At 38.3% G+C, this 27,441-nt stretch overlaps 1 protein-coding gene across 4 annotated transcripts in view; it reads right to left on the reverse strand.

Moving 5' to 3' along the window:
* CTBP2 (C-terminal binding protein 2) overlaps window positions 1–27,441 on the reverse strand; it is a 206,240-nt gene that overhangs the window by 60,814 nt on the left and 117,985 nt on the right. For 3 of the 4 annotated variants that reach the window (XM_067533416.1, XM_067533415.1, XM_067533417.1), the window contains one exon: window positions 26,001–26,160. In XM_067533416.1, the coding sequence (XP_067389517.1) occupies window positions 26,001–26,058 (58 nt within the window). In that variant the 5' untranslated portion in view covers window positions 26,059–26,160. Of the gene's footprint in view, window positions 1–8,422; window positions 10,182–26,000; window positions 26,161–27,441 lie in introns of those variants that run through there. The other variant, XM_067533414.1, reaches the window with a different exon arrangement.

Raw genomic sequence — 27,441 nt, forward strand, 5'->3', positions numbered from 1 at the left:
AGAGCACAGATTGGGACACTTGTACAAAAGCAGTATGAGGTTCTGAGAGAGTTTTTTCTTCTTTTTCTTTTTTTTAAAAAAGCAGGGTTCTGTTTCACATGCCACTTACAGCAACTTCACCACTTTTCTCTCATTTACTCCCACAGAATTTGATCCAAAGGCCACAGGGGCTAATAGGAGTCTTTCTTTCAAGCCCATCTGAATCCTTGCCATGCTGTCAGATGTCGCTTAGGGCATGAACAGGATTCAGATTCAGATCCATAAGGAGCATAAATAGAGTTTGCGAATAAGCTCCTTTAACTGAGTTAACAAGCAATATTTAAATGTGAATACTGTTTCTGTTATTCATTTTATGTGTAAGCTTTCCACTATTTGTTATACATTTGTTTCAGAAATTCTAAATTACACAAGTTCCCTTTAATAAGTGGCATTTCTCTTTAAGTGTCTACTTTATAAATGTTAAAAGGTAGTTCTAGTGAGAAGAGACTAATTCCTAACCATGCAGGAAAAAACCCATCGCTTCATGAAATACTGAAATACACTTAGAAATTTGGAAACTATTTCTAGAATTGTTTGGTTCAATTTAAAAGCTAGTCAACAGCAAACATTTTCTGTACTCATTAAAAACTGGGAAAACCTTATCATCCATTTGAAAAATATAACCTATTTTTAATAATGCATGAACATTTAATGACTGAAATTTACAGCTTCTCTTGCATAAAGAAATCATTGGTTTTGTAGATCAAATTATCAGAAATTCAACATGGAACTGAAAACTTTTGCAAGAGTCAGAGTGGAATTCTGGGTCCACCAAAGTCAATGGTAAAACTCCCATTGATTTTGATGGAGGCAAGATTCCACTCTGTCTAGGTCTTACTCCAAAGCATTTGCCCATGGCACATAGGAGTGCTTCTACAAAAAATGAGAATTGCTGATCAATATTATGAGACTACTTGAAATAGCAATATGGGCATAAAATAGCTGAGACTTGAAGGTGTGTGTCTGTTATTCCATCAGTTTATGCCTGCCAATCAAACGACTGTGTGATGAGTACACATATGGTTGCCCTCTGACCAATGTGATGCATATTTTGGGGATGAATACAAAGAACATCTTCAGTATAACGCACAAGAGGGGGTGTTATATGTTGCAATTCAGAATAAAGTGATTAACAGTTTAAACATGCACTGACACTGCTAATGATTCTAGATTCAATCCTTCGACTACCTACTGCAGTAGAAGCAGGATCAAACCCATTATAAAAACCCACCAAAATAAAATGCACGCTCAAGAGCCTTAAACCAAAGGTTGCAGCCCGTAAAATAAGATTCCACCCTTCCTGTTCTGATCCATTAAACAGAGAATGAGAAGATTTCAAGGAGTGGGAAAAATGACCATTGGTATGAGTCACTACTCTTGACCAGATGGGATAACTAATGCTTTGTCTAAACTTTCTCAGTTATTCAAGTGGCCCAATTGGACATTTGGATATTGTGAGACTATCTGCTGCTTACATAGATATGCCCCTTTATACAATTACTTTTCTAACACATGTTAATCAAGATTCCTTTCACACAGAAGGTGAAATGCATACGCTTACCTGAACTAATGCACTTTTTCTAATGTTAATTTAAGATTGTACAATAATAAAAGTATCCTAGCACAGGAAAAAAACCAAGAGAAATGATAGTTGATGACACTTCTAGTCCTTGTTTTCTTTGAGGAAGCTACCCCTGCAGATCAGAACAGTCAGGGACTTCTGGACTACTAAAGAAAGGGCTGACAATCTAGACATATAGCAAAGAAGAAAGTAGGTGGCTGTCTGAAGCTGCTCAGTGATTTGCAATGTAAGAAGAAATCACAAGGAAGATGGATTAGTGGGAAGAGGGAAAGTGAGGAGGTCAGAAAGATGCATGATATTTTATTTATCACGTGATTCTACAATTTATCACAATGTTCTGCACATTATCCCAATTCTGCAATTTGTCATATAGGTATCACCTTTACATAAGAGTGTATGTATATAGATGTCCCATGATTTTCAAAACTTTTTAGTGTCTTTGGGTGCCTTCATTTTTGGGCACATACCTCCTCCATCTATCTCCACTAGGCATCCTACTAGGACATCCTTTTCATTAAAGCATATAGCTCAGATGTCATTTATCACAGTCTGCCCCATCTTCACTTTATTTATTTGCCAAATCGACCTGAGTTCAATGTAGCGCACAAGGTGATTCAATTATCAGTTGATTTGCTAACTTGCTATTGACAACAATGAAGCATCTCCACAAACAATGATCCAAACATATACTGCTGAAATCACCTCCTCTCTTTCCTCTTGTGAGTTCTAGTAATGTTTCCCGCCATATGGCTAAATTGATAAAGTTTATTTAAGGTTTTATGAGAATTTCCCTCCTCCCCCACATTTTCACCTCTTTTTTTCCAAGAGTATTGTCCTGACCTTTGTATGTATAAGTTCCACAAGTTTCTCTTTCCTCTATAGTTGCTCAGGTAAATTCTACTGATTTCCCTCCTACATATATTGTCTGCTGCTTCCTTCTTTATTAGCCAGCTTAGTCAATATTGCTCTGCAGGACAACCATGCATTCGGGAGCTACTTCAAGAATTTTAGGAGCACTGTGTTATATTTTTGTTCTCATTCTCTTCCTCCTCTCCCCCAAATAATTACAGTCAGGCTTTTGCTGACCCTGCACTGATGTGCAAGAGATGGGAGGGAGCCTTCCCCCCACCTTCCTCTACCTCACATTCTGTGGTTGAAATCCGGTTACTTGACTCTGTAGACGGAGTGGACTGCAACAATACAGAAGAGCCAGTGAGCCATTCCCCCCATGCCATACCAGATACATGGAGTCAATGATCTGCTTAAACATCAATCCCATGACATGCCTTAACGGCACTCCATTCCAGCCAATGGCTTCAGGAGCTAGCTCAATATTCCCAGTCCTTGCATAGAGAGGATGAAATTTATCACTGGCACACAAGGCCCTCCACACTATTTAATACCAATATGGGTGAGATTGGGGAATTAGAACAGAATGACCTTGCAAGGGTGCCTATGAGCTCCCAAAAGGGCCATTGTGTGGGTTCCACACAGGATAGGATAGAATGCCATTACGGCATCCCACAGGATTGATGTTGCAGGTCATTGGCGCCAACAACCTATGCAACTGGCACAGGAGGGTCACTATCCTTCTGAATTGTTAATCCACTCCATCTGCATAGAACCAAGTCATTGGATTTCAAGCACAGAATGCAAGTCCTAGAAGAGTCTAGCATACTGGACTCCCCAAAGAGGGCAGGTAAGGGTGAGTAAGTCTGAAGCCTTGATCCCTCACTTTCCAGTAAACAAAGCTAAGCCAGCACACTGGGGAGCGTGCACTGCTCCGCCACCTCCATTGACTCTCTGGCCAAATCAGCCTTTGAGGACTCTTGTATATTCCATTCTGCGTCCAGTGTTGCAGGACATGTCTTAGCAATGAAAGAGTTAAAACAAACATTGCTTCGGAGACAGAATGCATGGGATAAAAACTGAGCAGATGACATTTCTTCCTAACTAACACTAGCACACACAGACAGAAGAGATTATAAATTAGCCTTCTTTACAGAAAGCCAATGGAATGCTGTTAATGTCAGGGTATTTTTAAGGTGACAAAGACTAACGCTAGTTTGCCAATTGCTTTATATATTGCTTAGTAATATATATCCTATGGCTGCAACATTTATTATAAACAACTTAATGATTTTGGCCTTCTACTTTTTAAGGATATAACTTGATACTGACTTGGACTCTCTCTCGCTGTTTAAAAATAATAACGCAGTTCAGCAGTGCAGCATTCTCATTAAGCTGGTCTGTAGTTTCATGCTATGCGAAGCAGAGAAGATGCATTTTAAAAATGTTTAATACAGAAACCTTTAAAATGTTAATAGAAGGAAACAGGCTTGTATATCCTGTAGCTACAGAAACTACAACATGAAAAAAATTTAAAAAACACATTTCAGCTGGAGCTAGAGAATGTACTGGATATATAAGTCCTAACAATGATATAAAACCACACATGTGGGGAAAAAGGGAGGTGTAAATTGAGGCTGACAACACTTATGCGTCTGACAAAACATTCTCCTCTGACAGGCCCAAATTCATCTCTACTGTAACTGCACTGAAGTCAATGGAGTTGCAGCAGGGATGAATTTGGCATTTTCTATTGTTTTTGATAAAACCATTATGTAAAGTGTATTTCACCCTTTTAAAAAAATGTTTTAAAGGGGCGTTCATTTAATCAATGAACACTGTATAGCGGCCAAAGCGGTCAATGTTATCAAGGTAACTTTCCGTAACGTAATTTAAAAGGCCCCAGACGGCATTCCTTACACACCCAAAACTCTCACTAAATTCAATGGCTCCAGTGAAAAACCCTAGTTACAGGAATAGTCCCATTGACATCATTGGGATGACTCACACAAGTAAAGTTACCCATGTTCATAAGCGTTTGCCTGATTGGGGCTCAGGAGAGTTTGGATTCTGTAAGTAACATTGGATTGGCCCTCAGGTTTGCCTTTTAAATCCTTTTCAAATTCCATTGTATAAACTACCATCATTTCAGCCATCTATCCATAATATTGTAGATGTTTTCCAGATAATGTTGCGATTGTCAAAAAATAACAGACATCCAATGATAAATGCACATACTTACTATTCCCTTCATCCCACTAGGGATTACTGAGGCACTGACTGTGGGTTGGGTTTTTTTTTTTTTTTTTTTGGTTGTTGTTTTTTAAATGTGCTTGGTCCATTAATTAATAAATAAATAAATAAATAATTCAGTGGTCCTACATGGTTTTTTGTGCATCTAAAATTGAAAAGCATTTATAAATCAACATTTTGCAAGCTATTTGGTCATATTCATATTTCAATGTTTGGCAATGGGGGGAAAGGGAGAGACAATTTGGATTAAATTGTTTCGTCTACATGCCCCTATTCTGTTTTGTCAGTGAAACCTTCATTGCTAATTTTTTGGCACTTGGAGATAATAAGAATTCACCTCACCTGGATTAACACTCTATAGTTCATAATGGCGTCAAAGGACTTGTTATGGTCTGTCAGGTCAATGTGCAAATTAAATAAGATTTATTCGGCACATGGAGGCTTCCTTTGGAGCTGTTACAGTCCATATTGTTAATCCAGCTGCCTTGCATATGCACATTATGATTACATGCTAAATGTCTATACAGAAATTTTACTGAAAGCACCCTGGATATTATTTCTAAACTAGTCAACTATATTCTATATGGGATAAAGAACAAATCGATTTAAAAACATTTTACAGTATACAGTGTATATGAAATCAAGACAACCAACCGTAAAATATCTCTGTGTCCATAATGGTCTACGCCAGTTTCACTATGGCTTTATTTGAGAAAGGGAACTGCAATTCTCTTAACCTGCCTTTGCCCACATGTTGAAGCCCTTTATCCCTCTTTCGAATCTGCCTCCCTTAAGCAGAATTCTGCTTCCCTCTCTCTGAGTTACCCTCAATTTAACTACCTCAATCCACAATACAATTGTTAATAAAAGCACAGTTTATTTGTCATCGAGTAGGAATTAAAGAGGAAATCACAAATAGGTGGAATATAGGCAGGTGTTAGGTGGAATATAAGCAGAGCTGGGCTAATCACTGTGAAAAGTGCATCTAGCTGGGCTCTAAGATGTTAAAGAAAATACTGGTTAATCAAGATGAATCTCTTTAACGCTACGGTGAACTATTTATCCAAAGTATCTACAGTCACCCTGTCTGGCCTTCAATGTTCCAGGAAGCCTTCTAATTTAAAAACGAGGCATTCTATGTCCCAGATTGTCTCTTATGCCCTTTTGGAAAATCAAGTTTTTTTCTTCTCATAAAACCCCCAGCCTTTCTGGTCCATTTAATCACTATGGCAGCTTCCTACACCACTATATGGAAGCCTTCTCCTTCATTCCAGCCCCTAGCAGGTATGGACAATACATGACATCCTCTTTGATTACTCCTTTCCAGTCCTGTACATATAACAAAGAGTTTGAGTGATTCTCCAACTGCATATCTGAGATGGGCCTTTGGTTCCTCACTTTTAGTCCCAGTCCCCAGCACTGGAAATACTAGTTTGAGCAGGGCAGTTAGACTCACTATTTGTGAGCTGTCTGTTCCAACTACAAAAATACAAGATATTCATAAATCAAGTACATAAAGCTTCAGATGTTTAATACGAAAATTATAAGATCCAGGCTCCTCGTCAATCATGAAAATGCTGGAAAATATGCTAATAGGACTATTTTGGAAGTTCACCTTCAACTCTGATTATAGTAAACACCAAATGCTTCTTGGAAACGATGTTTCTCAAATACTAATTCCGCAACACAGTTAAGACATCTTGAAACTGTCACACAACGCATCTTACCTTGACTTCTAGTTTAAAATGACATTTTAAGGGGAAAAAAAGCCCTCTCCTGTTTTGAAAAAAATAAAATGCTAACTAAATAAATGAAGACAATTTTACAGGTCCTACTTCAGCTAAACCTTTCAGCGACTTCAATGAGAAGATAATCTTTCTGTGATTATGACCAAACCCTCTCGTTGCTTAGCAACACATAATTAAGGAATATGTTTTCAGATCCGCTTTGCAAGCTGGCCATTATCAGATGAAATTACTGGAGCAACAAATGTCATCCTCATGCAAATGAGTTGGTTGTAGAGAAAGAATGTTTGACTTGTGAAAAAGAGGGCTCAGGACCTCAGAAACATTGTAGGTTTCTTCTTGTTATACATGGATTTTTTTAAAAAAGGAAGAGAATAATATAGATTTTTAAAGAATATAATTTGCAGTTTAAATCTGAGGAAAAATTGAAGGAATATGTTAAATTTATCCTATGGGGGGAAAATTGTTCAAAATACATGCACCCCAGCAGTCCCCCGCAACAGTATTAATACCTATTGTCACTCCAGTGTTACCAAAATAATCAGCTGGATCAAATGCACTGCAATTAAATTAACATTTGTGTGCTCAGTATTATGTCAGTTTCATTTTTCAGGCTTTTGGAAATTATTTATTAAAAAACCCTGCCTAGATGCACTTCCTTTGTGCCTCAATCATGGCAACACATATAATGTTGATGAATATTTAAATAGGATATATATTTATAAAAATTACACAAAATAATAAAACAGTCACAGAACAAGAGGAATCTACTTTCTAAATCTGTGATTGTGGCAAAGGGGGCGGGGAGGTCTGAATTTTGACGACTTTATCATTTCCACTTGCAAAATAGTTCTTTATTTAGATTCCCGTGGAATGTCATCACTGCTTGGCACAGTCTCTATGCCTATAAATGGTATACTTTTATTAAGGCTTTTTGTGTGTGCGCTTGTACAGTACATTGTTCACGATTTGTTTGTATGGTGGCTAAGCTGTACTGTGCAGAGAAAAAAATACCAGTCCATACAGTCACTATCAATGAACAGGAAAAGCATTTTAAAGGGTTATTAATGTTTATCAGAAAAGTCAAGTAATAAAATGAATGGATCATCTAAATTTCCTCTTCCTGCAAAAAGCATTTCCTATGGCAATTTCTGCTGGACTTTGACTAGTAAGTATCATCCATTTATATTTTCCAAGTTGAATCACTAAGTCTGTTTCGGCCATTTAGCCCTAAACAAGGGGTTTTAACATTTCTGAAAAGAAAAAGAGGAGGAGAAGAAATGGGGCAACCACTCCTTTTTTATCATTCTAGTGGTTAATCAATGGCTTTACCATTAAATGTAGACCTATTTCCTTAATAGTTATATTGCTACACTTATAAGTACTCCTAATAGGAAATCAAGAGTTCTATTTTAGGTGCTTGATAAAACAGTAAATTAATTAAAAAAAAAAAAAAAGACTATGGTAACTGCCAAAGGTCCGTCAATTCTAGAGTTAACACCATTAGCTATCTGATAAATTTAGTCAAAACAATGCTAGCCATTTCCTCTGAAAAACATATTTGCACCAGATAACTGTAAGTAAATCTACAACTAACTCTGTAGCCTAATTGCTCAGTAAGTGCAGTATCTAATCTTCTGTTCCGTACGAACAATAGGAACTGCAAGCTTCAATGTAGAACAACTATCTGATATACCAGTCACTTTTAACTGAAGTTAGCTAATCAAATATAAGACCTCTGAATTTCTTCACATAGTGAAAGCCAGCACTGGAAGGTCTGAATAACTTGTGGCCCCTGGATATTTGACCCACTTTTCTGTGCATAGGAAATGTCTAATATTTTAGTCCTAAGACTAGCTGGATTTATTAGACCAAATCTGTTTTATGATAAAGATAAACACCGACATAACTGTCCTAGACCACACTACAAACAGATACACTTTTAGAAAATTACTTGGTTCAGGTGACGCCATGGTTGAGACAATAACTGGTGGTCCAGTGCGTCTGGTGAGTTTCTGATAAGGAGAATGCTGCATGTGAAAACTTGGGCCAGCAAGCGCCAGAGTGGAATCCATTTGGGCTCCTTGCTTTCGGAGAAGCTGAGGGCTGCTGTGTGGGCTATGCATTGGGGACATTGATGTATTTCGGTCCCTCTTCATCAGTTCCATGGGCACTGTGTAAGTGGTTGGATATGCTGTTTTGGGACTCGCATGTGGGTTAGTCTGCACGGCAGTCACTGGTAATCCAGTTGGAGTGGAATAAGCAGACGCTGGACGAGTGTGCATGGTGCATGGTAAAGGAGTGTTGTATCCAGAATTAGGGAGAAAATGAGCACCTTGATGAGCTGCCCCAGATGCAGAATAAGTTGCAGTTTCCAGAAGGTGCTGCGTTGGGGCACTGGATGGCCGACGATTTATTTCTCCTACTCTTGGTGATACTGACTGTAGAGAAGGAGGAGGTGGTTGCTGCATAGTTCTGCCATCTACAATGGGACCAGTGGCAGGGTGCATGCCATATTCGTTCTGCAGCAGTTCACTTCGATGACTAAAGCTGTTAGATCGGGTCCTAGGGCGGAGGGTGCTGGTCTTCCGATCATGCCTATGGAGCTGCATTTCTGTTTTGTAGTTATGGGCAATGCGGGAAAGCACCCTTGCCTGCCCAAGGTTTGGAGCTACAGATTTTATATCATTCTCTTCCATCATCGCCAGCAGGCTCGGAGAATCAAACCCTTGCTGCAGCAAAGCATTGAATGTGCTTTCGGACACTCCTTCTGAACGCAGAAGTGCTAGGAACTCCGGATCAAAGTTTCTTTTAATGTCTTGTCCTGGGAAAGCTGCAGGCATCTGAGAATGGGAAGGAGTCATCGCAGTTTCATAACTATCATAGGGAATCTTTGCATTGACATTTTCCCTGATGTGTCCATAACCACGATTTACAGGAACGGCAGGTGGAGGAGCTATGCTCCCATCAGGAACAGTAGCAGAATTTGGATCGACTACCAAGCACGTTGGAGTAGTTTGTCTAGCAGCTGCAGACTCTATAGGTCTCTCTGCTGTATCACTATAGAGCTGCCTGTTGGGAAATGCTGGTGGTTCTGTTCCATATCTAGGGGTGGGTGGTTCAACACCATACCTTGCAGGAGAAGGATCTCTGTTTCGCATTCTCTGCCCCTCTGGGATCATTTTACTCATGGGATCCCTATACACACGGCTGGCTTCGTGTGGGGCAGGTGACCGTCCTTGTACCTGATCCCAAGCCAATCTGCTACTGGGTATCCCATAATTCGGTAATGATCTATTAATCATGTGGTCTCTATAATAGCGTGGATCTTTAGGCGATCTAGTGGCTAAGGACGGGTCGCTGTAATAATCCTGAGATGACAAGAAGCTTCGTCCAGACATTACAGCTTGTCTGTCGTAGTAAGTGAAGTCGGGAACAGAACCCTTCCGTAAAGGACCCTGGTTAAAAACTGGATCCTGATAAAGGTACGGCTCTTGCTTCAATTCAGTACCTCCTTGCAAGATCATATCATGGGGTCTATGGTTTGGCTGCTCATACCAACCTCCTTCTCCACCGTAAGTCAGCGAATTCCTCCTCTCTGTAGGTCTCTGATATTCAAATGCACTTTCATTGTCCCAGTTGCCTTCATACCATCCTGCAGCATCCCAGCTCTGAGAACGGCCAATATTTGTATGCTTACTTGGAATCGGCATTGGAATAAAACAATTGTCTTCTGTTGAGATAAAGAAGAGAAGGAACCTCTCTTTTTAAATCTTCTATTACACACATCAAAACCAGATCGAGCTGTGTCTGAGCTCTTCTGGGACTTCAGAAACAACCAAGGGGTGGTTTTATATTTCAAAGTATTGCTGAATTATTAATTCTTCGAAACTTTAGTAGACAAAACACACAGCACCCACTGTAACTCAGTCTCACTCCAAAACCGTAGAATGAAAGGTCTTTTCTGTACAGTTCAGTCACAGACAAGGGTTTCTGCACTTAATCCAGATGGTTTATCCCTTCCTGCTTGGGACAGTTTGCTCACATGGACAACTGGTCTAGCAGTGTGTGAGGATTAGGAGCTAAATAAAACCTCTAAAGCCTTTGTTCCATGTGACATCACTTTAGCCCGATGAAACCTACTGCGCCAGCTGATCCAGCAACCTCAATATAATTTCTCTACTGAAAATTATTTTTACATCTTATTTGTATATACTTTCCATCCATATCACATGACTTTTTTTTCCAAGTCAATTCCCCTACCACACCCCAATTTCAGAAACCCATAGAAACTGGTACGGGGGGGGAGGGAAATTTTAAAAATACATAAAAGGAAAAAAGAAAGCTTCAATGTCAGATCAATCTTAATCCACCCTGATGAAATGCTAATCCACTGCACACGGCTAAGGACAAATTAAATGGGAGAAATGAGACAAGCCTAAAAAAAGGCCGATGCAAGATACTCAAGAATATAAGTCACTGACTAGAAATTTGTTAGGTATCTGTATAACACTTTACAAATATTGTAATTTGCTATGGAAATTACATTTTTTTGTTGCAGTTTCAAATTAGCTCAAAAAGGATTCTTCACATTATTATCATAATGCTCAAATCCTTTCATCATTCCAGGAAAGAAAATTGCAGAGGTGTAATCTGGAATTTATAATTTTAAGACCCTAGCAGAGGTCACAGGAAAGGAAGGGAGGATGAAAGGATCTAAACCCTGGTATTACAAAGCAAAAAAGGGAGTAGTAGACTTTTGCCTATTATCTCCTGGTTTCTTTTAAATATATGTTTATGAGATGGAAAAACACTCAAACATCAGACAAAACTCAATTTTTATCTCTTGCAGCATTTCAATATTCATATGGTTTAAGCTTTTTAAGCTGAGAGTAGGCAAGGGGATTTAGATGGAATCACACCAAAGAAAATTGTTATTTAGAAACATACTAAAATTTTCCATACATGGTTACCATTTTTGGGAGAGAGATTAAAATAATTCTCTAAAACATAGATCAATTGTCACAAGCTGCAAATGCTCTGACACTCATTGTTTTTGCAAAAGTAGAGCAAATACTATATTTTGTTTACCAACCATCCTGTACACTGTACTACTTTTGTTTAAAAAAAATTAAATGGAAATGAATCTGTTTCTTTCTCTGCTACAGTAAAAATTTCTGCACCACAGATATGCAAATTTTAGGTTTGAATCGTTAAAAGGAGTAATAGTCACCCCCACCCTCTTTTTTTTTTTTTTTTTTTTTTAAAGAAGACAGCTTGTGCATTTTTATGGCTAATCCACAATAAATGTTTGCTGCACTAGCCATCACATGATGGAGTATTGTGCTATTATGATAGCTAAGTCACTAATACAGTCTGATGCTTATACTTGCCTATCACACTAATACCTCTGGGCTAAATTTTTGACCCAAATCCTGACAGGATCTCTTAGTAATCCCTAAATTTCTTTATTGCAGCAAATAGTAGAAAATCCTCTTGAAAAGTCCTCCCCCACCAAGAATTCAAATCTTTAAAAATATGTTGGATGTTTTATAGATGGACAAAAAATTGTCCCCCTCACAAGATTATGCAATTTTTGGACAATATCGAATTAGCATCATATTGAATTAACTAACAGAATTAAGGCACACTGGAAAATTTCTTCCTGTGTGAGTCAAAATGGGAAGACAAGTTTGTAGCTGATGAATAATCAGTGAACATCTTGGCCTACAAAAATATTTGATTACAACGTTTTTTTAAGGGTAAAATATATTCCAAACTAGATACATTAAGATCCATGTTGCTTAGCTGTTTTTAATACCGTTATTTGCTCTGTTACCAACGTCCTGAAGCAGAAGAGAGCTAGTGAAAATTAAATAATTTTATACAATAAAATAGTATTAATATTCTACAGTGCAAGAGCATCTCCCATACAGTGATTTCAAGGGAAATAATTAATGAATTCAGCTACAACACCAACATTGGTGGTATTATCCTCAATGCACAGCTGAAAAAGCTAAGTCACAGAGATGTTAAGGCCCATATTTTCTATTTCAGATGTCTCATTTTCAGAGGTGCTGAGCAAGACAACTGCAGTTGAAGTGGAGACCTGGGGGTGCCCAGTACCTCTTTAAAAAAAACCCAGGCCATATGGTCTCAAGTTGGGCACCCAAAACATTAGATACCAAGAACCACAGGAAAATGTGTAGAGACTCGCTCAAGTTCACACGCAAACTGAAGGAGAACCAGAAGAAAACCTAGGTCTCATGACTCCCTGTCCCATGTCCTAGCAGAAGACCATCTTTCCCCATTCCTGAAAGATCATTGCTTCCTAACAGCGCTTAGTCTAGGCTCTAAAAAGAATAATCAATCAACTGTATCTGTTCTTCTCTTTAGTTAAAGAAATGCTGTGAAAGTAAAAAATGTGGTGGCGTACTCAGTAACAATGTCTGTGTTCCTGCTCTGAAGGCGCCAGCAAACCAACATTTCAGGCCCTGATCCTGACAACACATGTATATGGTTGAATTTAAGCACGCGAGTAATCCCATTGACTTGAATGGATCTGTACAAATGCTTAAAGTTAAGCACATGTGTGTTTACAGCATCAGGGCTTTAGTGAAAAGTCAGCCAATTTTCCACAATACTAAGTTAAAGAAATTCTTGTGTCCTCATTGGACAGTGTATTTTTACTATATTAACTTACATTAACAAGTACTGGGCAGGAGTTCCAGCAGCTTTTCAGTCTAAACTATCATCTTCCTGAAACCTTTTGCTCACTGCAGCAGGAAATGAACAATAAATATTTTAAATGAAATACAGAGAGGAGCAGTGGGCTCTTTTGTTTTTTCTTTTTGCACTCTTAAAAATCATTCCTATGCAAATACCAGTATTTCTTCAGCTATTTAGAAAATAAGATCCCTGCAACAGTCACCAACAGAGGACTTTATGGAGCAACAGACTGATCCAACATAACTGATTAGATATAACAGTGTACCTGGGAAAAGAGCAATTCGCAAATATTGACATGCCTAATGCAAGTGTGAGACTGAGGAATGTGTTATACATGCAGCCTATTGTACCTTATCTGAGAGATTTTACAGATATATTGGGAATAGTGCAATCCAGAACAAAAGCAAAATAATTACCGTGATATGAAATGCTTTTGTATTTGTGAAAAAAATATCTGAAAAAAATGCACAATTAGTGTTTAATATAATGGAATTCAATTCAACAGTGACATAATCACTGCATGTTCTGCTATGATACAGCAACTGCAAAAATAGCCTTTTTAAAAAAAAAGATGTGATTAGTGACTCTCATCTAAAACCATGTCATCTAAAATTGAAGAGGTGAAGATCAAATTTTTGTAATTCAGTGGGGTCTGATAATGGGTAAATGTCTTGCTCTACACAGTGCTAGAAAATTCAGTTTTGTAGCTAGGACAGAAGAAAGCATGGATTATATTATTACTTTAGATAACAGACTATTGAATCTGCAAATGCTAGAGAGCCTACTCTCCCACAGAATTCATAGAATCATAGAAGATTAGGGTTGGAAGAGACCTCAGAAGATCATCTAGTCCAATTGTCTGCTCAAAGCAAGACCAACCACACCTAAATCATCCCAGCCAGGGCTTTGTCAAGCCTCACCTTAAGAATCCCTTAGGGTGGAGATTCCACCATCTCCCTAATAACCCATTCCAGTGCTTCAACACCCTCTTAGTGAAAAAGTTTGTCTTAATATCTAGCCTAGACCTCTCCCACTGTAACTTGAGACCATTGCTCAATGTGTATGTAGAATTCCTATCAATTTTAGTGGAAAGCCCAACTGAGAGGGAGTGTGCCTAGTAGTCAGGGACTAGGTATCAGGAATCTTGGGTGCGATTCCTGGCTCTGCCACTGATTCACTGTGTGGCCTTGGTTAAGTTACTTAACTTCTCTGATGTCAGATTGCCCACTTATAAAGTGGGTATCATAATATGTACCTGCTTCACTCTGATATTGTGAAGATATTAATTCATTAGTGTTCATAATGTGCTTTGGGTTCCCTGGATAAAATGCATCAGAAAGGTGCAGAATAAAATTAATATGATAGTCCTTTGAATGTCTGCTCTTTTACTGAAAATGAATCATTGTGCATAATGGCTGTTGAAGCTTAGATAGCACTTTATGACTTCCCTTCTTCCTCTTTTTGGTTTGCACCTCCTCAAGACACATAGCTGAGGTGGAGTTAAACATCATTTTCTGGTACATAGTGGATACAAAAGAGAAAAAGGAATGACATACACTGTAAATGCCATGTAAAGAACTTAGATTAATGAAAAATTTGGGGGGTACAGGGCTGTGTGTGTTCAGTGTGTATGATAAACTCTAGGAAGTCATTGTATTTGCTGAAATTTGGCTTTGCAGAAAGTTCTCCCACAGCGGCAACAAGCACACAACACAGATAGGCTAAATTAGGTAAGTACAAAGAGAAAATTAACAGGATTGCATAGGAATCATTTTCAATAAGCAAAGGAATAAGAACAGCATCTGAAAGCACTCAACTCTTGGAGCCATGCCACATGCTTTTACCAATTTCCAAACCAAAAGTGTGGATGCTGAAGAACAAAACACTCCAAAGAAAACCCAAACACCAAGCTGGTGCATTACAACAAAAGAAGCTCTTTTAAGATTAGCTGAACACTAAACAGTCACAGTCACTAAACTCTAGATTCTGATCACTTTAAAAGCAAAAAATAAAAGTTTATGTGTATTTTCAACTAAAACTCCCTGAAATTGGAATATAAATTTATTGAAAATATTGGATCACATATTCCCTTATGCAATGAAAACTGTAGGAACTCACTTAAAAAAAAATCCTGCCTCTAAATGCTATACACAAACTAAAACCTCCAGCTTAGTTATGCTGCCATTCCAATTTACTATACAAAAACGGCCCCATGCAAAAGAAAAGCATATTCCAAAAAAAGAAAAAGAAATATGTGGTCTGAACCTATGTAAAAGGAACCAAAGCAAAGCCAAAGGACCAGACATGCCAAAAAAAAACAAACCCTAAAGGCAGTTACTGCAGAAAACTGGTTCTAAGTGACTAATGCCATTCTGAGCAATGATAACTTGCTAATATCCCACAAAAACCCAGATGTCATTGTGGCAAAACACAAACATAACAGTGGATTTCTAAAACATATCAGATCCACCTGCAATGGTATGCATCTGCATTACCTGCATCTGTGGTTGTGAAGTGTTTGGAAGGGTTCCATGCACATTATTTTTTATACCACATCCATTACTGCAGCTCCTGTGTCTGCAGATTTATTTATTTTTTTAAATCATACCATATACTTTTATACTCTGGAATTCACAAAGACCTGCGCCTAATACACTTAAGTAACCCACAACCTTATTATTGTATTCCTTGACCTATTGCCGCCCAATTTCCTTTCTTTTTTTGCTTGGTGAGCTCCTTCGATTAGCCAATAAGCACTCTGTGGCAGTCTCCATATCTATTTTATTTGTCAGTTTGGTACACAAGACACTGAAGATGCTGAATAAAGAAACAACAACAATTTCTAATCTCTCCAATGGGTATTTCTAGACATGCTCACTGCAGTTATTCCAACCTGCTATTATTTTACTGGGTTGACTAGCATGAGAAGCATTAACTTGAATCCAAAATTGGGTATTAGACCCTGAGGTCAAAATTCATCATGATATTACAAGAATTTGGGAGTAAGATTTAAATATCACCTGTAATGAAAAGGCTTGGGATTGTATCTGTCCCACAAAGTAGAATCTTAAATGAATGTGTTTTAGAATTCTGACCTCTGCCATGCATGCCTGGGCCTCCATTTAAACAAATAAATAATCAACAGTTCGGGCTAGAAATTTTCAGGAGAGATCACTGAAAAAAGGGACTGTCCTAGAAAAAAAGCAGGACATCTGGTCACATAATAAAAGTGTTTCAAGAAATGTAACTGCCAAGCAGGAATTACTAAAATACTGGAAAGAGATCTCCATCTTCAGTGCTGGACCCTGGCATAGTCAGAAGCTGCTTCTTGTGAGAAAATTGTCTTCCAAACACTGGATGAAACCAATGCTTTTCATGATATATGGGATACTTCTTTAAACTTTTTAGAGATAAGTTTAACACAGGGGGCCAAATTCAACTCTAGCATAACACTATGAAAGTCAACAGGTACACCAATGGAAAATTTGGCCTTGTGCACACATAAATCAGGGAGGTAATCTTGCTTTGAATTTCCTTCCCACCTCTGTGCTTCTCTTCTGCAGTTCTATTTGCGCTTGGTTTCACTTACTGACTCAGTTAAGCAGTTGGTGTCATTATGTTGTGGTGGCACCATTCTCCTTTTGCAGAAGTGGATACAACTCTTATAATCACAGACTATTTTATGATCTACTTGTGTATAAATTCCTATGTAGATCAATGCATCCCAGACCAGCACAATAGGAAAAAAATGTCACCCAAGCTCTCTGCAAAACAATTTATGCAAAAAAGATGTTCATTAATTACTTTGGAATGTTAGCAGCAGATACATAGGTTTCTTTTGAAGCTAAGAACAGGATATATTGGAGACTTCAAACAAATTAATTAAATTAATACTGTTAACCTAATGATCTATACTGAAGCATCAGTGGGAAACTAACAACCCCACTCAAGAGTAATGCAACAAGAGTTCATTCTCAATGCTAGAAAGCTTCTTTCATGACGAAAGCCCTCTGATAAAAACATTATACAATGAAAAAAATCAGTTATGGCACTTACATACATTATTTGTATTCATGGGTACTGACAAATGTACTTGTAAAAGAAAACTAATGTGCTTCCCTACAACTTTATCTTAGTGAGACCAGACATCCAACTCCTTTCAAAATATCCGATCATAGCTACATTTCTTAGAGATGGCCTCAAGCCTGAAACTCTGGATCCAGATTCAAACTTTTCCAAAATTCAGGATGTTCACATTCAGGGCTTGCTGATGTATAAGGATACATATATTGTTCAAATCTGAAATTGAGGACAGATCATTTTCAAGCATGTGCACTTACGCTTATCAGGAAGATGAAAAATGAACACTGTACACCTCATATGAGTTCACTTATTTATAGTTGATGGAATAGTTTGCTGACTACACTACAGGTTGCATATTCTGAAGAAATTAAGATTTTTTTTTTTCAAAATACAATTAATCTTTGAATACAATATATGATTTAGCACAAAGGGGAAAAATCACAGTTGCTGTGTTACCTTATTGATATATAAACCAAATAAATGGAAACATTATCAAGGCTGAAAATTAAGTCTATGGTATAGAGGTAGTTAACGATAATGGCTACCCAAAGGTGTTAATGACATAAGGTCATAACACTTGTTACATGGAATCTTGTTTTTTAGACTGGGAAAAATGGAGTAACAAGAAGGTTGAATAGCAGATTAGATAAGTATAAAGTACAACAGGGTTTTAGAATGGGGGTTTTAGAAGTAAAGACAGAAGACAGATCTTTATTTTGAGGTATGAGCAGCTAACAAAGCACTATGAAAAAAGATGTTCTACTTTCTATAACAGGCCAATACAAAAAAGCTGCACATGGAATTCATGAAAATTGTACCAGTATTCCTATCTGTACTGTTAGGGCTCAATTCATTTGTCTTACACTTTACCAAAGACAAGCAACACCATTTTATTTATTTATTTATTTATTGTTATTCGTACAGCTTGTTTCACGTGTAACTCACATTCTAAATCTCGTCACACAATTTCCCCCATGCCACAACTTGAGTGATGTAACACAAGTGAGCAAATGTGCATAAAATACACATATAGGCTTGAAAAAAAAAAAAAAAAGACCAACTCCACCACATTCCTTACTGCTGCAAAAATGACTGCACATCTGTCTCATTTGGAACATACACAATAGCTTATTCACAAGCCAAGGAATGTTCATTTATACCTATGTGGAAAGTTTGAATCAACATGGTAAAAGGACTTAGCTTGACATACATTTATGAACCCGCTGTGGTTGCCTGAACTTAGTTCACCACATGAACTCCCTGCTTAGAATTTATGTCAAAAAAAAATTTTTGTGTTGTATCTGAAGATTTACAAACTTTATTAGACCCTACGTGCATTGATTGCAGGGATCCTCCAAGAACCTGGACACCTTGCTAATGTCCGTGGTGCCTTTTCACCACAAAGCTATTTCACAGGACCATCTGAATCTATGCTCCTCATTATGGTTACTAATAACACAAGGAGTAATAAGCTTCAAGGAAAGGCCTTTGTGAAACATCTGAGTGAGTTAGAAGGTGATGTATAGACAAGTGGATTTTAGATGGATATTCTGGAACAGGGCACCGAATCAGGAGAAACCAATCATTATCCAAAATTTTAAGGACAGTCTGCCAGAACTTCAGTGGATATAAATCAACAGAGAATATGTATAACAGCTGAGGATCTGCCAAACTCTTTATTGCCTTCATTAATTTTTTTTTCTCTCCCCAAGGAGAAACTTGGTTAGCTATACTTCCTAAAAAGTCTGATGGGTTTATGTTTTTTGACAGGCAAAAACAAAACAAATAACGGTTTATTGGAGAGAGAGGAAAAAAACCCTCTACAATGAATTATGCTCATGAAACAAAGCCAGCTCACATCTACTAACAGACAAATTCTCTATGTAATCTAAAGGAGTAATTTTTAATCCAATATTGGCAAATTTATCCTTACTTGATATAATCTTTAATGGTGTTTCTCTTTGAATGACCATTTGTGATACAAATTTCCTGACATAACAGGAATGTATTCCTCAACAATAAGCAAGACTCATAGACTCTAAGGTCAGAAGAGACCAATAGTCTGACCTCCTGTACAATGCAGGCCACAGAACCTCACCCATCCATTCCCGTAATAGACTCCTGACCTATGACTGAGTTATTAAAGTCCTCACATCATAGTTTAAAGACTTTAAGGTAAAGAGAATCCACCAGTAAGTGAGCCATGCTCCATGCTGCAGAGGAAGGCGAAAAACCCCCCAGATCCTTTGCCAATCTGCCCTGGGGAAAAATTCCTTCCCGACCTCAAATATGGTGATCAGTTAAACCTTGAGCATGTGGGCAAGATTCACCAGCCAGACACCCAAGAAAAAATTCTCTGTAATAACTCAGAACCCACCCCTTTTAACATCCCTTCACAGGCCATTGGCATATCTACCACCAGTAGTCAAAGATCAGTCAATTGCCAAACTAAGCTTCCTATCATACCATCCCCTCCATAAATTTATCAAGCTCAATTTTGAAGCCAGCTAGTTTTTTTCCCCCCAATGCTCCCTTTGGAAGGCTATTCCAGAACTTCACTCCTCCGATAGTTAGAAACCTGCATCTAATTTCAAGTCTAAACTTCCTGATGGCCAGTTTATATTCATCAGTTCTTGTGTCCACATTGGCGCTGAACTTAAATAATTCTTCTCCCTCCCTGGTATTTATCCCTCTGGTGTATTTATAAAGAGCAATCGTATCTCCCCTCAGTCTTCTTTTGGTTAGGCTAAACAAGTCAAGCTCTTTGAGTCTCCTCTCATAAGACAGGTTTTCCATTCCATGGATCATCCTAGTAGCCCTTCTCTGCACCTGTTCCAGTTTGAATTCATCTTTCTTAAATATGGGGAACCAGAAGTGCACACAGCATTCCAGATGAGGACTCACCAGTGCCTTGTAAAACGGTACTAACACCTCCCTATCTCTACTGCAAATACCTCGTCTGATGCATCCAAGGACCGCATTAGCCTTTTTCACAGCCACATCACATTGGTGCCTCATCGTCAACCTGTGATCAACCAATAGGTCCACATCCTTCTCCTCCTCTGTCACTTCCAACTTATAGCAGAAATGTGTCCCCAGCTTATAGCAGAAATGTTTGTTATTAATCCCTAAATGCACGATCTTGTGCTTTCCACTATTACATTTCATCCTATTTCTATTACTCCAGTTTACAAGGTCATACAGATCTTCCTGTTTGATATCCTGATCCTTCTCTGTACTGGCAATACCTCCCAACTTTGTGTCATCTGCAAACTTTATTAGCACATTCCCACTTTTTGTGCCAAAGTCAGTAGTAAAAAGGTTAAATAAGATTGGTCCCAAGACCGATCCCTGAGGAACTCCACTAATAAGCTTCCTCCAGCCTGGCAGTTCAGCTTTAAGTATGACCCGTTGTAGTCTCCCCTTTAACCAGTTCCTTATCCACCTTTCAATTTTCATATTAATCCCCATCTTTTCCAATTTAACTAATAATTCCTCATGTGGAACCATAATCAAATGCCTTACTGACATCTAGGTAAATTAGATCCACTGCATTCCCTTTGTCTAAAAAATCTGTTATCTTCTCAAAAAAGGAGATCAGGTTGGTCTGGCATGATCTACCTTTTGTAAAGCCATGTTGTATTTTATCCCAATTACCGTTAGCCTAGATGTCCTTAACTACTTTCTCTTTCAAAATCTGTTCCAAGACCTTGCATGCTACTGAGGTCAAACTAACAGGCCTGTAGTTACCTGAATCACGTTTTTTCCCTTTCTTAAAAATAGGAACTATGTTAGCAATTCTCCAGTCACACGGTACAGCCACTGAGTTTACAGATTTATTAAAAATCTTTGCTAATGGGCTTGCAATTTCATGTGCTAGTTCCTTTAATATTTTTGGATGGAGATTATCCGCCCGCCCCTGGATTTAGTCCCATTAAGATGTTCGAGTTTGGCTTCTACCTTGGATGTGGTAATTTCTACCTCCATATCCTCATTCCCATTAGCCACCCTACAACTATCCCCAAGCTCATCATGAGCCTCATTAAAAACGGAGGCAAAGTATTTGTTTAGATATTCAGCTATGCCTAGATTATCCCTTAGCCTCCACCCATCCACAGTGTTTAGTGATCCCACTTCTTCTTTCTTTGTTTTCTTCCAATTTATATGGCTATAGAACCTTTTACTATTGGTTTTAATTCCCTTTGCAAGGTCCAACTCTACTAGGCTTTTGGCCTTTCTCACTTTATCTCTACATGTTCTGACCTCCAAGAGGTAGCTTTCCTTGCTGATTCCTCCCATTTTTCACTCCTTATAGGCTTTCTGCTTTCTCTTAATTGCCTGTCTGAGATGCTTACTCATCCAGCTTGGTCTACAACTTTTGCCTATAAATTTTTTTCCCCTCCTTGGGATGCAGACTTCAGATAGTTCCTGCAACTTTGACTTGAAGTAATTCCAAGTCTCCTCCACCTTTAGATCCATGAGTTCTTCAATCCAGTCCACTTCCCTAACTAATTCCCTTAATTTTTTAAAGTTAACCCTTTTGAAATCCAAGACCCTAGTCACAGATCTATTTTGGTTTATCCTTCCATTTAGTTAGAACTCAATTAGCTCATGGTCACTCGAACCAAGGTTGTCCCCTACAACCAGTTCTTCTATGAGGTCCTCACTACTCACTAATACCAAATCTAAAATGGCATCCCCTCTTTGTTGGTTCAGTAACTATTTGGTGAAGGAATCCATCAGCTATCACATTCAGGAAAATCTGGGCCCTATTATTACTACCAGCACTTGTCCCCCTATATCTGGGAAGTTAAAGTCTCCCATAATCACAGAGTTCCCAGTAATATTTACTTCACTGAAAGCCTTAAAGAGGTCTCTATCCATGTCCAAATCAGATCCTGGTGGTCTGCAGCACACCCCAAGCACTATCCCAGGGGAAACTCTAATAGTTTTCTTCCCCAATGTGATTTTTACCCATACAGACTGTCTTATCAGTTCCATCACTTCTAATTTCTTTACAGTCTACCTCATCATTGATATACAATGCTCCTCCACCACCTTTGCCTTTCTTTATATCTGTCTTTCCTGAACTGCACATACCCTTCAATACTTGTACACCAGTCATGATTACTATTCCACCATGTTTCTGTTATCCCTACAATATCTTGTTTCACTTCCTCTACCAGTAGCTCTAGTTCCTCCATTTTCTTACCCAGGCTCCTCGCATTGGTATACAAACATCTTAATTTTTGCTGTTTGGCTTCGCTCACGTTCCTTACCTGATTTGGCACATACAAACACACACACAAAAAAATCTACTTAGTTGACCTAGAGGCTGTTCATTCGTTCCAATGCAGGTTTTAATCATTAGATGTCTTATGTTGTGAGCTCCTCAGAACAGAGGCTGTCTTTAATGAGGGCTTGGTAAGCAGCTAGCATACAGTGGATACTAGTGTAAACAAACAATATAAGTGACAAAAAGCTTCCTGCTCCAGGAGCAAGAGAATTCCCCTCTTTTCATTCAGGAATTTTAACTTGTATTTTCTTGTTCCAGCCTGGAAGTGTCAGCATGCCATGGAAGTCCTAATGAAGCTTTTCATGTGAATGGCAAACAAATCCATCAGGGCAGGTAAGAGTAGATTAGAGAGAACCACCTTCTTAGCTGCTTGTAACTCTAGGAAGTTGTTCTGATGAGCTTCTATGGTTTTGGCTGACCAGAATGCATTTTTTTCAACAGGGCTAGATTCACAAAGTGACTGAAGGAGATGGTGGTGCCAGGGCCAACTTCCCTACAACCTTGAGCCCAGTGGTTAGATCAGTCACCAAGGATGTGGGAGACAGGTGCAATTCCCCCCTCTGTTAGTGGTGGAGAAGGGATCTGAATGCTAGTCTCCCACATCTGAGGTGCATACCCAAACCCCGGAGCCATGGGGTATTCTAGTGTTAGTCTCTCTAAATGTCTTCTGTTGACACTGTCCCATTTCTTTCATTTGTCTGCTACTATAGCCTCCACTACACCAATAATTCCATATAATGTTCCAAGACATCAAGACAAAACCAGGCAACGTAAAATGCTTGCTTTTTCAAATTTATGCTTTTATAACAGCTGGAATGGCCAGTTTTCCGTGATTTATTACCCCATAGTCCAACCTGACCACAATAAGATCTTTCAACAAAAACATAGCCTTGAGCTAATCCAGTGTGGTGTATGATAACTTTACAACCCTATCAAAAAGTTAGATTGATTCAGATACACTGGGCAGGGGTGTGAAAAGTCCACACCCCTGAGAAATGTAGTCAAGTCAATTTAACCCCTGGTGTAAACAGTACTAGTTCTGCTGACCTAGCTACTGCCTCTCAGGAAGTGCTATAGTGAGGCAGCTGCAGCTATGCGGCTGTAGCGTTTTAAGTGTAGACATAGCCTAAGACTCTGGAAAATTATTTTTCAGGGTTATTTTTACAGCAGTAATTACAGTCCGTCCTGATCCGTTACCAATAAACATTCTGGTAGTCACACACGATGTGACATGCTGCTGCACAACAGTAAATCCCATCAATTTAATTCAAATCACAAATGAAGCTGGTGAACGGCAAATATGCTTTTTTTCAAAAGTTATGTAAACTGCACTTTTAGAGATTAGAAAAAATATTTTGGCCAAGAAAAAACAAAAAGCTCAAATCAGTTGTTCAGAGGAAAATAACCTAAACTTCAATCGTATCTAATGTTCTGTTAGCAGGTTTGTTCTATGATCCTTTTGAGTTTCTTGTTCACTCACAACTAGATCTGATAGTAAACATCAGACTGGAAAAGCTGCTTTTGAAAACCCAACTCTGCCAATATAAGTCTTTTAAGTCAGGATCAAAGTCATTTTTTTATTTTTTTTTAAGATAAGATAGAACACTACACCTGAGTGTTTATGGCATTCAAATAGACAGATATGTAACTCTTTGCTGCCGTATATTCAGCCACTGTCAGCACCTTCGTCGTCGTCCCTCCCCCTCCCCCCCGTATAGCTCTGAAGGGGAGTTAAAGCAGATTAACCCAGTTTTGACTGGGTTAATTAAACTGACAGGTGGAATGGTTTTTACATTTTTTCTATATTACATGATTAAATGAAGAACTCATTTTTCAATTTCCTGCTCTCTGCATTGAGCTTGAAATGCAGTCCTATCTGATGATTAATACCGCTTCCTGAGGGATATCAATATCAATCGCGTGTTTCATGTGCGGGTTGTATGTCCAAGAAGATCACTAGGATCACCCCACTCAATTAATGGCTAAATAATTGATGGCAAGCTTAAAATGATAGCAAAGGAGTTATATTTAATTATTGCTGTATCAAGAAAAACACAGTCCATAGTCACTAGAGCAAAACAGGTAGGGACTCAGTTTTGCCTTCAAACGTGCAACCTGAGCCGTCTTATATGTTCTGCTGAAATTGTTATAAAACGTGTTTCTTGGCATCATAAAACTTCAGTGGGAGTTGTGTGCCCGCATCCAAGTGCAGAATTTTACCGGGCAGCATTTAAAGTAATACTTTGAAGTGTGACCTCACAAACCATTGTTCATAAAAGTTGAAACCATCTATCTGGACAGATTCTCCCTTTAAACATAGGTAATCACTCAGCAGACAAGATTTAAGTTACAGTTGCTTGAATGACACTGTTCCTTTTTTGCTACTGCTTGTAAAAATTTTATGAGATGACCGCCAACTCTCATCAGAGAAGTATCAGCAAGCACATTGGAAAGTCTGAGGTTGTCTGGCACCACTTGACTTCTCTTATGAGTAAATAAAAGCAACTTACACTGTCTGAAGCAGCAGCGGAGATACATTAACTATAGTCTGTCGTTCTGTTGTGACACTGAACAGAACGCAAAAAAGTAAAGGAAAAACCTACCTGGGTAAATACACCCAAACACAAGCTATGAATACAGAATGAATTGACAACAAATTTGTCTTGGCATCACACATTTGCTAATGAAGGAAAAAAACTGCTTGTCTAATATTCTGTCCAATAAATTCTGTTACATTTCAACAACAAATACTTTTTAATTTTCATCCAGTTAACACATATAGAAATTGTCAATGTTGCTGAAGGGCTGAATGTATTCTAGCCCAAGGAGTGTAGGAGTAAGTGTCTCCACAAAATCTTGGTCTTTTTCCAAGAACACGATTTAAACCATAAACTGGGGGTGGAAAAAAATTGGTTTCACTGCGTGCTTGCCATAACTGACATTGCTCAAAATGCCTTACAAAATGCTAAGCTAGATATCGTGGCATCGCCATGAGCGTGTGGACAAGAGAGGTAGTTGTTTTGCATCCAGCAATCTCTCTCACACAGTCTGGGACACCATGATTGGTGTGATTTAGTGAGGGAATCAGGGAAGAGCTACCCCCCTGCTCTTTTCCATTTGTGATTTAGGATCTTTAAGTTCCACATGGACTCAAAGAACAGCACTTTTAACAAAGCAGCACCATCTCCGCAAGGCAACATAAATAGAAAATACTAGATACAGATAAGAGTGCCTTTCCAGTCTAAATTACTAAGCAATGCAAAAGAGATGACCAGTAAGCCAAAGTCTTATCCTTTGCAGGTCTCTTTCAAAACAGGAACAGGTGTTTCACTTACAAACACCAATGTTAAGCACAGTTCAGCTACTTTCTTCTGAAGAATCTATGTGGATTTCATTAGAAATATTGGATTATGCTCAGTCTTACCTTCACAAATTCTGTCCAATCGCTGTCGTTTGACTTTGTGTTTATCCACAAGTGCCATTCTTTACTGTATTTTGTAACTTTCTGATTCAAAAAGCAAAGCAGTCCTCCAAGAACTTAGGAAAATTCACAGGAGTCTGAGTGCATAACGCCACTATAAACCCTGAAACAAGGAGAAAAGAATCCTTACATTTAGGGCCCTCGGTGCAAATGATGACAACAGTCTATACTTGACATTACTGTGGACTTTCTGAAATGAAAGTTACAAATTGAATGCTTTCTACCCATGATTTCAAGTAGTCACAGATTTTATGGTGCGAATCAAGTTTATCTTCCTTGCAATAAGAAATAGCAACATTGTACAACAGAATGGCAGTATTTGTTAAAGTGTTATATGTAAGCTTTCTGAGTTTTATTTCAGTCTCAGAAACCTACTTCTAGCAGATAAAATCCATTGAACTGTATTCATAGGCTCTCACATGCTGAAAGATTAGAGACAGAGCAAAAAAAGAGTTACTTTTGCTCTTCTGATATCTCCTTTGAACGTATGCGCTTTGGATATCATGTCTTATTCAATTCATTTCCAGTAAAATAGTTGTTACTGGATCTAGATTTTGGACTCCTGAACCTTCAGGCTCTTTATCTCTACAGAGACCTTTATATGTTACCCACAATTTTCTTTTCTTTCTTTCTTTCTTTTTTTTTTTTCACACACAACCCAACTATAATTGTAGTTTGTTCTCACAGTCATGCTCAAAAGGCCAGTATTACACATTTGAGGCTGGATGTGACATTTCCAACACGTACAGTCCTTAAAGACTACCACATATCGGTGTCTCATTAAATAAAGCAATCTAGTAATTGGCAGGTATGGTTAATTTATAGGAAGTGTTTGCTCTGTGAAGGGACAAGGTCCCAGGACTTTTCCATAGGAATTAACAAAACCAGGCAAATAGAGATACTTGCATCTTACTCATCACTTTTATTTATTTAAATAAAGCACAAGTTTTATTTAGTTCTTGAATACTCATATCTGAGCAGTCTGCACTCAGAACAGAGACTGGAAGTGCCATTCTGGCACTTCAACGCAACAGTACTATCATAAACCTTGGACATGAGTTTGCTTTTCAAAGCAAGCACCAGCTTATTGTTAAATGAATTGGGAAATAAATGAAAAGAGCTCATGCTGACATCTTATTTCAAGCAACTGTCTACCACAAGCATTAAAATTTTACTATGTAAAGTTATACTCCCAGTAAAGTAGTGTTAACCCATCCCACCTCAGGTGCTGGGGGGAAGGCAGATGAACATGAGCTAAAGTTTTATATAGTATCCTTGACTTGTGTTATGTAACCTACTTGGTCTTTCAGTCATCAGTGCAAGCTGGTGAGGTTCTACTATTCATGCTTTAGGTGAGGAAGAGGCTTTTGTGGGGAAAGGAATT

Source organism: Emydura macquarii, unplaced genomic scaffold (assembly GCF_026122565.2).
Source record: "Emydura macquarii macquarii isolate MOO-44397 ecotype Brisbane River unplaced genomic scaffold, CSIRO-AGI_Emac_v2 contig_3343, whole genome shotgun sequence".
Taxonomy (NCBI): Eukaryota; Metazoa; Chordata; order Testudines; family Chelidae; genus Emydura; species Emydura macquarii.